Source organism: Colletotrichum phormii (assembly GCF_030913505.1).
Source record: "Colletotrichum phormii strain CBS 102054 chromosome Unknown BDP81scaffold_2, whole genome shotgun sequence".
NCBI classification, from domain to species: domain Eukaryota; kingdom Fungi; phylum Ascomycota; class Sordariomycetes; order Glomerellales; family Glomerellaceae; genus Colletotrichum; species Colletotrichum phormii.
Genome location: NW_026851444.1, coordinates 206315 through 219371, shown reverse-complemented (window position 1 = coordinate 219371; position 13057 = coordinate 206315). Strand labels below are relative to the sequence as shown.

General features: G+C 54.1%; 3 protein-coding genes across 3 annotated transcripts; 2 read left to right on the top strand and 1 right to left on the bottom strand.

Moving 5' to 3' along the window:
* Positions 1-147: 147 nt before the first annotated feature.
* On the bottom strand, positions 148-3658 carry BDP81DRAFT_308209 (uncharacterized protein; the record flags this gene model as incomplete). The annotated part of the gene is made up of 4 exons (XM_060583433.1): positions 148-683; positions 1007-1393; positions 1453-1454; positions 1596-3658. 4 exons carry the CDS (start codon positions 3656-3658, stop codon positions 148-150), a joined length of 2988 nt encoding a protein of 995 aa, XP_060450207.1.
* A 5222-nt stretch (positions 3659-8880) lies between these two features.
* Positions 8881-11041, top strand: BDP81DRAFT_339088 (major facilitator superfamily transporter). The gene is made up of 5 exons (XM_060585999.1): positions 8881-9257; positions 9330-9850; positions 9926-10247; positions 10330-10472; positions 10554-11041. The coding sequence occupies exons 1-5, from the start codon at positions 8951-8953 to the stop codon at positions 10740-10742; spliced, it is 1482 nt and encodes a 493-aa protein (XP_060450206.1). The 5' UTR covers positions 8881-8950; the 3' UTR covers positions 10743-11041.
* Positions 11042-12009: 968 nt separating this feature from the next.
* BDP81DRAFT_309437 (uncharacterized protein) lies at positions 12010-12719 on the top strand (the record flags this gene model as incomplete). Its single annotated transcript, XM_060583548.1, has 3 exons — positions 12010-12255; positions 12336-12503; positions 12564-12719. 3 exons carry the CDS (start codon positions 12010-12012, stop codon positions 12717-12719), a joined length of 570 nt encoding a protein of 189 aa, XP_060450205.1.
* Between the last annotated feature and the right edge of the window lie 338 nt (positions 12720-13057).

Below are 13057 nucleotides of genomic sequence, written 5' to 3'. Positions count from 1 at the left end.
TCGTCTACCTAAAACGTTTCGAACCAGAGTCATAAATTCGTTATCTGTACCATCAAGTCGTGTCTAGGTCCTGAGAATGTAAAATAATCGCCAATATATGACGTCGCAAAATTCATATAAGAGATCCAAAGAAATGGTCATAAATCGTCATTCACTCTTCCTCCGCCTCCTTCGTCGACTGTCATGATCATCATCGTCACTGTCCTCTATCCTACGCGAATCGCCGCCATGTTGCGCTTCCTGAACCGCTCCCACCACATCCTTCAGCAGACTCTTCCAACTGCCTTGCCCGCTAATCATCCCTTCAATGTCGCTTGCGATTTTTTGCACAACATCGCCATCTGTGCCACCGACAGTCCATGCTCCGCTTGAATGTACTCCGTTGCCGTTTCGGGGCCGGCTTTCGAAAGCCCCCTGTCTCCATCGCATAGCGCCCGAACTGCCACCGCCAACGGGTCGTCCCTGGGCATCAAAGCGGTCTGGCAATGCCTCGATCTCGTCGTCCGATTCGGAAGGCGTTTCGATTTCCCGCTTACGACGACGAGATACCGATTTGCTACTAGGTGGATCCGAGGACGAGCGCTTGCGGTTGAGCACAGGTCGCAGAGTCGCCAGCTGTTCTTCGCTGAGAGCCGGCACTTCCTCCTCCTTCTTGGCCTCTTCCTCAGCCTGTTGCTCGTGGGCTGAGCGGTGCAGCCGTAAAGTTTGCGATGATTGAGGGGACAGGGTGAAGGCGACGGACTTGGAGGAAGAGTGCTGTGCAGTGCGAGGACGCTTTGCGGACAGAGTGCTTGACACCGACGAAGAGGTAGGAGACAACGACCGAGACCGAGATCGCGGTTGGGACTGAGAACGAGACCTAGATAGTGACTCGGGGAGAAACTTCTTGACACGCTCTCGCCACTTTAGACCATCTGCACCGAAAGTCAGCTTCTGATACAGACATGAACGAAGAGAAGTCACAAAAGAAACAACGATTAGATCAACCCACCCTCACGACCCAGACCGGCTGGCTGGACAGCTTGTGGTGAGGAGCTACGAGATATGTCTTCACTCACATGGTCAGGACCGAATCTCGTTCTCGGCGGGCCACCATCTGGTGGAAGAGGACCACCAGCAGGCGGAGGGGGAGGATAACCGCCGGCCCCGCCTGTAGCCATCGGTGGAGATGGCCCCATTGGCGGTGGTCCCGGAGGATACACCGAGTCTGAGGACGGGTACGGTGGATACTGGTCTCTTAGGTTGGCTGTCGAAATGTTGGGGTGTTGAGTGAAGCCGCCAGCGGCGGCGGCTGGTGGTGGCGGGTAGAATGAGCCGCCGGAGGCGTGTGGTGGTGAGGGAGGCCGGCTGTAATTGTCATAGTACCCGCCATCCCGAGCATCCTCTTCGTACCCTGTCAAAGCTGTCAGTTTCACCCGTTTGTTATGGTGTGCCCCGGTTCGGGATCCTTACTCCTGCGGTCCCTCTCTCGTTCCCTATTTCTCATTCTGTCGTCTGTACTGCGTTCTCTGCTGTAGGCGCGTTCTCGCGAGTAAGTCCTTTCGCGTGTGACCGATCTGTCTCTGGAGCGGGATCGGGCGCTTCTCTCCCTCGACCGTCTTTCCTCGCGTATTTCCTCTTCCTTCTCCTTCTTCTTCTGATACTGCTTAAGTCCAATTGCAGCAGCTCCCGTTCCAACTGCTGCTGCTGCCATGTCTCTCAATCGGCTCTTGCTTCTCTTCTTTGCCGGCTCGTGGCTGTCGTACTCATCGCCAGACATACGCCGGTGTCGACGGCGTCGCCTCTCGTTCGCTGCAGACTCATACCCGTCATCCGGCGGGTATGGCGGGTCGGACGGCAGCGGTTCCGTTCCGTACTCAACTAAGCCTAGCTCAGGATCAGCGCTGCGCGGCTCGGAATATAGAGAGCGGGCCTGGGACCTGCTGCGCGACCGACGACGTTCACGCCGTTCCCGCCGTTCCCGCCGGACTTCCTCCTCATAGTCCTGCTCGTCCAGTTCACGATCTACCTCGCGGTCCTTCTTCTCCTTGCGGTTCTTGTAAATCTTGCTAGCGACTCCTCCTGCAAGACCGGCGGCAGCAATTTCCGCCCCGGTCCTGATGCGAGACTTAGACCGTGACCTACTCCTAGACTTGGACTTGGACTTGTTGCGGAAGTGCTGTACCAAGCCCGCGGCGGCAGCAGTCGCGGCGGCAGCCTTGGCCACAGATCGACTACGACTCTTGCGGCTCTTGCGGCTGCGGCTACGAGATCTAGATACAGAGTAGCTTGAAACAGAGTAGCCTCTGCCGCGGCTTCGACCACGATGCATTTCTTCCTTTTCGATCTTTCCACTCTGGTAATACTTTGCGGCGCCTGCAACGGCGAGCGCTGCAGCGGCAATTCCTAGGCCAGTCTTGATGCGGGAGCTGCGACTGCGAGATCTCGAGCGAGACCCGTAGTGATGGTCGTCGTGATAAGTGTCTTCATACGCACTACGAGCCCGCCGGATGATTTCAGTGCCTAAGCCACCGATAGCAGCACCTGCGAGGACTTTGCTTCCTCGGTTGGCGCCAAGCTCACCACGGCCATCTCTGCGACTCGCAGCGAGAGCAGCAATACCGGCGCCGGCAAGAGCTCCCTCCGCAAGGTGGCGTTTGTGGTGATGGTCTGAGCTGGAGCTTCGGTTTCGGCGAATGACAGTCCGCTTCATGTAGTAATCCTCGTCGTCGCTGATGTATTCGCCGCGACCGCGGCCTCGTCGGTCGTAGTGATACTCACGCTCATCTCGGCGATAAGGACCAAGCTCCTTTGTCTCTCGGCGGTAGTAGTACTCGTCCTCGCGGGGATCGCGGCGGACAACCTCGCGAGGGGACTCGCGCTCTCTCAGGACGACAATACCAGGTTCCTGGCGGGGGACGATGATGGGTGCGGGTGGTGCAGCTTCCTGAACAATAATCTTCTGTGGCTCCGGGGCTTGCTGACGGATGATGACGGGTTGGGGAATAGGCGGGGGGCTGACGGGAGAATAGAACTCGGTCTCTTTGCGGTATCTCTCGACCTCTGCTCCGCCATGATCGTCCCGGTATTCTTCGACGCGCTTCTCGACTGTGACGTCTCCATCCTCACGGCGTTCGACGCGCTTGTCGACTCTGACTTCTGTCTCGGGTGAATGGTGATGGTGGTGGTGGCGATGGGACTTATTAGAGCGGCGGTCCCAGTCGACACGCTCGCGCTCGACTTCGATGACACTTCGATTGTCGGCGACGCTGCGAACATCGTCGAAACGGCCGGCATCGAAGCGAGGTGCGCGCTCACGCTCACGTTCGTACTCCTTTTCGTAGACGACGCTGCGAGTGTCACCTCTGTATGGGTCAATAACTTCGCGCTCACGCTCGGTTACCGTGCGCTCAACGACCTGACTCCGGGAGTCAAAGGCGGAGCGCGGGCGATCGGGAGCATAGCCATACTCGCCGGAAGTGCGCAGCGGGTAGCCGGAGTATCGTGAGCGGCGGTCGTCTTCTTCGACTTCGACACGCTCAGTGCGCTCGACCCTCTCAACTCGACTTGGCGCTACTTTGTAACGGCGGACTGTGGAAGTCTTGTATCGGTCTTCATCGGATGAGTACTCGGTCGGGTCCCGGTAGACTCGGGTGGTCTCTCTATAAACTCCAGCCATCGCTAACTGCGATGGGGGCGTCGAAGGGCAACGCTGTTTTCGGGAAGCGGCAGAAGAAAGTCAAAACGGCGACAACGGTTCGGCTTGATGGTGTAGATTTGCAGGCGGGGGGGTTGAACAAAGGATGTGCGATGATGACGGAGGGGAGCCCACGGATTAAATGGTGTGCATGTGTAGTAGTGACTAGTTCGGTTTACGGGTGTACGTGGTACATTGGTTTTATTTAGGAGGCTGGTGGGACTGCGGTGGCCTCTGGTTGGGTAAGAGGATGGGAATCTATCTATTGAACACACCAATAGAAGAATATCCAGTCGATTCCAGCCCAGGCCAACGTAAAGGTGGGTGATGTGAGAGAGGGAAGTGCCCGGGAGAAGGACAGAGAAAACGAGCGAGTGGAGAGAGCGTTCGGGAGTGAGGGAAGACGGGAGAGAGGGGGGAAGAAGGAGGGGAGTGGAGGGACGGCAAGGGACCGTGGAAACGAGAAGATGGAGGGGCAGCCCGTCGACCCGTCCGTTACCCGTGGGCCGTCCAGTTGGTGTTGGGCTGAGATGGGAAAGTGCAATGCTCCGTAGCGGGCAGGATCACACACAGCGCTGTTGCCAAAGCAGAAACAACAGAATCAGGGCAGGGCGGCAGGTGGGCAATAATGTCCATGCCTTCCTACCTTCCTACATATCCTAGCGTACTCTGGACTCTCCTCTTCACTCTCCGAGGAGCTATCGATGATCATTGTGAGGCATCCCCCTGACGCTTTCCCTTCCATCCCGACCAGGGCGCAAAACATTAATGGATGGGACGGGATCAGCCAGACCTCGTTTCTGGGCCCGGTCTTGTCGGTGCCCGCCGCCCAGGCCACGACTTACGAAGACTCCAGACGGTCCGGCCAAGGTCAGCGGACGGGAAAGGAACTGCTATTGCAGTACTAATGTGCAGCGAGCTACGGTCTGTCGAAGGGTGTCCCATGTCACCGTCACCGTCACCTCTGACTCTCGACAGCCCACGCTACTATTTGCATCCAGTCTCCAAAGCGTTTGGGCTTGACCAGGGCACAGAAGAAGGCAAGTAAGTACCTACGTCTAACCCGAACGAGGCGCTTTTTCTCATATTTTGATAGTACCTAATCACCTCCAGGCAGCCTACCTGACCTGTACTTCTCGACAGTTTGCGACCCCGAAATGCCAAAGCCTACATATTCTTGCACCTGGCCTGCTATCGAAGGGTTGCCGAGGGGCTAGCGATAACAATGCTATTACGTCATTTACACTGGCCACTGCAACTACAAATCCAACCCCACGAAAAAAGCATCAGACGCTCGTCCGTCGCCAGTCTACTGAGAACTGACTACGGGCGAGACATGAAGCGGACAAGTCCTTCCAACATCAGTCTGAATAACCCTCCTTCCCAACAAAAACCCAGAGTACCAAGAGACCTGGGATCACGGCGCAAGGCAGCCTTGTGACCAGGCAGACTTGGTGCGGCACGCCATCCGAAGCTGGGAGGGTGGGCGGCTCAGGGCAATGACAGGCCGTGACATCCCCGGGCGGCCTTGTCATCCGCCCCCCATCCTTGTCATCCAGGACAGCTGGTCAGACTTCGAGAAGAAAAGGATACCCCGCGGACACAATCAAGAGGAGAAGAGAGTTCAGGAGGATTTGAAGAGGTGGAGAGAGAGAGAGAGCGTAGCACCCGGCACAGTTTGAGCCTGCTCTGCGCAGCATGCGGAAATGGACGAACGACTCGTCGTGCAACCATCCCCCATGAGGCTATAACGTTAAGGTATACATTTAACCCTCGGGGGAGGCCAAGCTAGCATTCTTGACATTCTTGACAGATCAGACGGCGTCCGTGGCGGCAGACTTCAAAGATGCATCGCATCGCGTCCAACACTCACAGTTTGAACCCTGGAAACTTCTGCCCCGCCTCATCGCAGCCTGGTGTCGTCATGGTACAGGTAGGCATTCACAGTTGCGCCCAATCCCATCGTTGCCCTGCACTATGTGCTGCTAGGCCATATTCTGGAGGCTGGAATCTTTCGGGAAGCGCGAAGAAACACTACAGCGAGAAACCCCCCACATTGGCCCTGGTCTGGCCTCGTGGTTGATGGAGACGAGATTGCCCAAGACACTCTCTAGTCGCTACCTTACAAGTCACCAGAGAGCCCGAAACTCCATCGCCGACTCTGTCACGGTTTGAACAGTCGTTTGGCGAGAAAAAAAGAACTCGGCTTGTCGGGATAGGCCCTGCTTGTCTGCCACGACATGCCGTCCACTGCCAAGTTCCAACTTTCCTTGACTCTATGAACAATGCTGGGACTCTGGACGGGAAACCGACTAGGTAGTTTCCCCCAGATCTACTTCCAGGAATCACTCCCTTAATTTGCTGCATTAAGGTGCTCTTCCAAGGTCAGTGTGCCATTGGGAAACCTCATCGACATTGGTCCCTTCCAACCAGGCTAAACCGGCACTTGACCATGACCTGCAGGTAAACCCCCCTCCTCCCGGTGGCTCATTTGCACCGCCCACGCGTGCGGCAACGAACTGCTCGCTCACCGTCGTTGTTCCTACGAAGTACGGAGTTTCCAGAGATCCCGAGGCCTCCCAAGCACTGGACTGGAGCTTGCTGGAGGCGCAGAGCCGCGCGAGTGCCCGCCTACCTGCGTCCTGTCGCGGCTTGTCATCGTGGCGGGATCACCATTGGCCCGGAGGCATTCAATCGGAGATGGAGCCTGCATCACCGCGCCCCCCGGGGATCACCGACGTCTCGGTAGCAATATTTGACGGGGACTTGCCAAGACGATTCACGTAGGCTATTCAGTGTCTGCTCTCTCTTCTGCCGTGAGCATCAGACGAAGTCATCACGTGTAGGACAGAATCATTGTGATGAAAATATGCATTTGCATTAAAATCCACGATAATCATAGTATCTAGCCAACCAATCCAACACTCAAGGCCTCAACCTGAAGATATATAATTGCAGATAAGTCTAAGAGTCTTGTTAGTCGACTGAATGCTTCCAGAACTGAACAAACAAGAAGATAACAAGTGATGTCGTTTTCAGAATTTTCAGTGTGAATAAAAATCATTTAATAAGATATCAAATACAAATGGAGATTAATCCAAATCATCTTTAAGACGAGGGGGGGAAGGTACGCATGACGACCGAAGAAGAAAACTTCACATACCTTGCGTGATTCTAGAGGATCAGACGGCGTCTGCAGACGTCTTCAATCTTTCAATCCACAAATAGCAGCCAGAATAAGACTTGTTTGTTGGATTCGTTGGAACGTGAACGTTTCTCTGCTCGCGCGTCTGATCCCCCGAAAGTTGTCGGTTTTTGGTGATGGTCGAGAGGGAAGGCATACGGAAAAATTTCTGCGGCGGCTGCTATTTTATTTGTCAGGTGACGTGGGTCGGTGTTATGTAAGCGGCATTCCTAGGCGGAGGGAGTCTGGCGCACGTTCCACTTTTCAGGCTCTCAGGTTCTGAAGACTCAATGCAGGACAGTTACAATTCGTATTGCTCTCCATCTACATGTTGTTTTAAGACCTCGAAAACTTCGGATCGGTTGTATGTATTTCAATGGACCAAAGATTCGATCAGCCGGGGTATGGAACACACTCTCTGGATGCACTTGGATTTCCTGAGCGCCTTCTTGGTCGGCTTGCCCTTCAATCCACCTCGGATTGAGTAAGTCAGTGACCATCGCCGACGCTAGCTAATGCAAAGAATCTTCTCGCTCCTGGCGGGCGTCGCGGACGAACATGAGTGTATTCGCCCGCAGCGCGCATCCTCTTCGGCATTGTCAATATGCAAGCTTTCCCTAACCTTGAACTTGTTCTAGCCGCAGCCAACTTTGGCCTCATTGTTGATGGATCAAATGGTTACTGCAAGACTCGTGCGTTTGATGGATGTATTTCCACGGATGTTTCGTGTGAGATTGTTAGCTATCATATGCCGTGACATGACATACTCGATCATTCGAAGAAAGTTGTCCAGACGCAATGTAATGTTCTGTCTGGTTCTGCCAACAAGGCTGTTCGTTTCAATTCTTCTTCGAGAAGGTCTTGCTTCGGAAGACAGCAGTGGGAAACTACTGCTTTGCCTCGTTTGGTACACCCTGGTATCAGACGGCGGTGATTGGCATAGTCTGGAGAAGCTGAATGAGACGGATCGCCCTGTCGAGAAGGTTAAGTAACCGTCCATCAAGCTTGAGAGCCCTATCCAGATTACGTGCTCGGCTTGAGACATTCGGGGTACATCATGTCCACGGGTAAATCCCCCTGGTGCCGAGCCTTCTAATCTTGCAATCTTACCGCGGAACTATCAGATTTGGCACGGGATTTTAGACCCTTTTACTCGCGGGACACGCATAGCGTTTACCATTGTAAGGACCGAGAAGAGGCTACTTGATAATGTTAGTCGCGACTCCGGTGGCCCGGGAGCGGCTGCGGCTCTCCGTCAGTATCAACAATCATATTCCCGTTCAGAACGCATTGTAGGACGAAAGAAAAGAGTTGCGATATCTACGAGCTCAGTATCCGTCATTGTTGATTGCGTGCTTTTACATGCCGATGGTGCAACATCTGCCTCCACTATCAACTCCATCATAAAGGAATCGTTGACGTTGTTCGATCCGACCCGGCGCCCGGTAGCCCCCACTAACAGCATGCACGAAACGGACATTATCCGGGCCATGTGCGCCGGTTCTCCATCGGGAGGGAGTCATGAAAGTGCAGAAATTTCTCCATGGTAAAATACAGTTGGGCCATCATCCCGTCATACCCCTGGTAGCACAGACCGGTATCAATAAGTAAAGTACACTAGGAGTTGCAAGAGAGATCGCCTCATGCATAGTACCGTCTAGAGTTATCCCTTCTGCTCTTTGCTCGAGATTTCCCATGCCCACGAGTTACCATCCCTACACCCAATCACATTGTTTCACATCCAATGGAAGCACTTCCATCCAATCCCGGCTACATTCACTCCAAAGCAACATTCCAACAAGCCTTGCTAAATTAGAGTTCCATCAAAAATCAACCAACCGGCACAAACCATGAGCAACTCGCGCTCCCGGCCCCGCTTCTCAGACGATGAAGTCGGCAGAGCACGAGCCAACCCTCCGAACTCGGCATCACCGCCGCCCCCGTACTCCGACCCGGACTCGGAAGCCGCCGGCGCCGCCGTAGCCGCCCCTCGCGAAGACCAGCCCCTCCTCCGCGACCCAGCCGCCGCAGTCGAGGCCGGCGAGTCATGGAAGCCGCCACGAGGGTTTCTCTGGATCGAGCTCGCCATCATGGCCAACGTCTTTCTCTACGGGTTCGACGGGACCATCACGGCGGCGACGTACGTCGTCATCAGCTCCGAGTTCGACGCCGCTAACACGGCGAGCTGGCTTACGACGTCGTACCTCGTTACTAGTACCGCATTCCAGCCGCTGTACGGGCGGTTCTCTGACATCTTTGGGCGGAGGGTGTGCTTCTTTGTTAGTAGTATTACGTTCGGGCTGGGGTGTCTCGGCTGCGGGCTGGCGGGCGATGTGGTGCTTCTCAACTGCATGCGCGCGCTGACTGGATTTGGAGGAGGCGGTCTGATGACGATGGGTGAGTCTGTGATTGCGATCCCCCGGGGTTCAACACCAATGTATCGAGAAGAAGACTGACACGAGAGAACAGCTACGATCGTCAACTCAGACATGATTCCCTTCTGCAAGAGAGGCATGTACCAGGCCCTACAGAACGGCATGTTCGGCTTCGGCGCCGTGGCTGGAGCTTCATTCGGCGGCTCCATCGCCGACCACATCGGCTGGCGCTGGTGCTTCCTGCTACAGGTGCCCGTCTCCATCATGGCGCTTGCACTGGGTGCTCTGGTGATCAAGAACCCCGAGGGCGGTTTTGATATCGACACCAACGACTGGAGGGCCATCTGGTCGAGGGTCGACGTTTCTGGGGCGCTCCTCCTGGTCGTGGCGATTTCTGTTCAGCTCGTTGGCCTGAGTCTGGGCGGCAACGAGCTGCCGTGGGGCAGTCCCATCGTAATTGGCACCCTCGTCGGCAGCGTGCTCTTGTTGGCGTTGTTTGTGCTCGTCGAGGCCCGAACCAAGGCCATTCCTGTTATCCCCTTGAGGATGCTACGGGGAAAGTTGCCCATTCTCACGCAAATTTCCAACGTTTGCGCCGGACTCGCGGCGTATGCGGTACGTGGATTGCACAAGCAAGCTATCAACTACTCGAACGTTGGCTCATGATTACTGATATGACGGGAACTTCAGTATCTTTTCATGCTTCCGCTCTTCTTCCAGGTCATATTGCTCGACTCAGCGACCAAGGCCGGCACAAGATTGGCGATCCCATCGCTTGCCACACCCCTCGGGGGTCTCTTTGCAGGCATCGTCATGTCTCGCTGGGGCAAGCTCATCTGGCTCGTTCGCGCCGGCGCATTCCTGATGCTGTTTGGGAACTCTCTTGTCACGGCCCTCCAGTTCCAGGACTCGCAGTGGAAGTACCAAGTTTACATCTTTCCTGCGAACCTGGGGCAGGGTATCATCTACCCCGCGATCCTCTTCACGACTTTGGCTTCGTTTGACCACGCCGGTGAGTTTTTGTCTTGGAAATTTCAAAGATCTGTGGCACTAGTCCAATCCAAATTCAACTAATACCATCTCAATCATTACAGACCACGCCGTTTCAGCTTCGACAGTGTATCTCGTTCGCTCCTTGGGCACAGTCTGGGGCGTGGCGATAACTTCTGCCATCGTGCAGACAACGCTCAGCGTGCGTCTACCAGAGGCTCTCGGTGACGTTCCCGACAAGTCAAGAGTAAGTTCCTTTTGTCTCTACTTGCCTTGTCTTTATGAAAGAAGGTTACGGCGTCGCTAACGAAAGCTCCTTTCTGCCCAGCTCATCGACGAGATTCGACATTCCGTGACAGCCCTCAAAACCCTCCCGGTAGAAGTGCGCTTACCCGCCCGTCATGTCTACTACAAAGGCATTCAGTATGCCTTTGCCGCATCCACCACCTTTGCCGGCATTGCTCTCATCGCCGCACTTTTCGCGAGCCCGCGCGGCCTGCGAAGTACTCACAAGTAGACTATTGTCGGGCTGATCTTCAGGAAGTTCGGTCGCTTCATCTTCAAGACCCTGCCGTGTGGTCGTAGTCGATCCTCAGCAGCACTTAAGTAGTTGTCCAATTGTGTTAATGCACGATGTTAGATGCCCAGGGACACAATTTCTTCGCGTGATATCCACTCCCAGAACGCAAAGCATGTTATCAGGAGCCCTATGGTATGTACGGAAGGATAGACAAAAGCAACTGAAGAAGATAGCAACAAGAGAGTTCGCGATAAGGTCACTAAATCTGTTGAACCTATAATCTAAGTTGGTCATGCTTTCGCAGCTCGTATACTCCTATGCAACTATCGTTCCATAGCCTCGTGATCCAGGCAGTCTATCCCTCTTCCATGAGTAGTCTGTAGATCATGCCGCAAACCTCGGACTCAACATGCAGGCATCAACTAGTTCCACGCTGGCTTACGACTGATAACCTACCATGAATTGTGAAAGCCCAAGGGTATGGAAATACGAGATGGTTCGATTTCCGATATAGCAAGGGTCTCTTCAACTACTCTATTCATTGAAGCCGATTGGTCTCGGCCGCCGCGGGCTCGGTCCCTTAACCCCAGCGTCTCCGCACTGTCTAAGCGACTAAGCACTCGCTTCGATCCGTTTGCCTTGCCCGTCCCTAACGAGAGCCTAATTGTGCCCAGGAACCCAAGATATAAGTGGCCTGTCGTCAGAGTCGCATTGGGGGCAATACAATGTCTTAATCCTAATGTTTGAAGAAATGGGATTAGGCTCAAGAGGTTATCCGATGTCACCAATAGCATTTTCGCTTGGCAGGGCATGAGGTCCCCAGTTGAGTGTGGCGCTGACGAGCTAGTGCGGCCCGCGATCCTTTCAACGTTTCCAGCTTCCCCATGGAGTCAAACGTAGGATCGCGGAACCGACAGGGCAACAGAGCCGCCGCTTTGCCAAGGGTCCAGAATTCAGCCCGCGATGGTAGATGCAACATCAAGCAATAAGGCGCAGGCTCAAAGTCTGCACAATGCCTTTGAGGTGTTAATTACTCATGAGATGTGAAAAACTATTTAAGATAGGCTACTAGACTCGGTAGCATGCAATCATTTCGCTCTCCATCATCGGCTTCGAAGTAGTCTGACCTCTCTTGATCAATTCAGTCCAAACATCTTTCGATATGAGATTCACTATCGCTGGTCTTGCCCTTTTGGCATCGGCTGTAAGTATAAACTTGACTCAGGCATGAAAAAAGTTGCAACTGAGCTTTTTGACTAATTGGATGCCGCAGGTTATTGCCGCTCCGTCAGACAATGGCTTGGAGTACCGAACTGCTGAGGAGGTGAAGGATCAGCTGTTGCCCATCTCCGAGATGACCTTCACTGGCCCGGTCACCGTCGGCGGCCCGAATGTCACCCTTCACGGCGATGCTTCCTCCATCTTCGAGCAGATCCTCGCCATCAACCCTTCATTCAACGCGGAAGATTTCCAGGAGTCTGAGGGAGGCTTGAAGGCTAGACAGACCACCGTAAGCCTACTTGATAGACTTTTGAAGTCTATTAAACCTGTCTTTACACATAGATGACCAAAAGCTAACTCAAGATGAAGAACAACTGGAACTGCAACTCGGGAACGTACGTCGAGGCGTACTACTCTCAATGCGCCAACGCCATCAACCGCCTGATCACCCTGGGCACCAACTACTGCAGTGTCCCTGCCAGCACCTGCGCTCGTGTGGCCTGCTCCAACAGCTGCTCTATTTACCTCTGCAACAACGTGAGTGCCACTCCTCGCTGGTTTCCACAACATCAAAAGCAAATACTAACACTCCAATAGCGATTTATTGAGACGAGTGTGTACTGTAGTGACATTGCTGTCGACATGGGTATCATTGTGAGCAAGTGTGGTACTGTTGCCAACGGCGACACCCGGGCGAAAGGCACTCTGAGCTTCCAGAGTCACTATACTTTTCTTACCCAGCAGACTTGCTGAAAGGATGACCCGTAAGGCAGATTTATCAGAGTTAATCGATCGGTGGTGTAAGGCAGTGAATACATTCAAAAGGTTTTTGCCGATAATCTTCAAGCTGATGGTATCGCACAATTCGCAGGTGAGGACTTCAGGGGTCAGTATATGAGAGCGAGACATGAAGTCCAAGTTTGACGCCATTGTGGCTTAGATTTTATCACTACTGTTTGTTCAACTGTACCTCGAATACTCCACACTTCATGTTTGCCCCGCGTAGAATGCAAATGCTGACATGAACGTTTCTCGATTCCGCCTTTCACGAAGGGGCGCTCTACCCGACACTGAAGCCATGTTATCAATCT

Coding starts and splice junctions, on each gene's coding strand:
- BDP81DRAFT_339088 (XM_060585999.1), top strand. CDS start 8,951: ATGGCCAACGTCTTTCTCTACGGGTTCGACGGGACCATCACGGCGGCG. Junction 10,248..10,329: donor GGCTTCGTTTGACCACGCCG/GTGAGTTTTTGT, acceptor CAATCATTACAG/ACCACGCCGTTTCAGCTTCG. Junction 10,473..10,553: donor ACGTTCCCGACAAGTCAAGA/GTAAGTTCCTTT, acceptor CTTTCTGCCCAG/CTCATCGACGAGATTCGACA.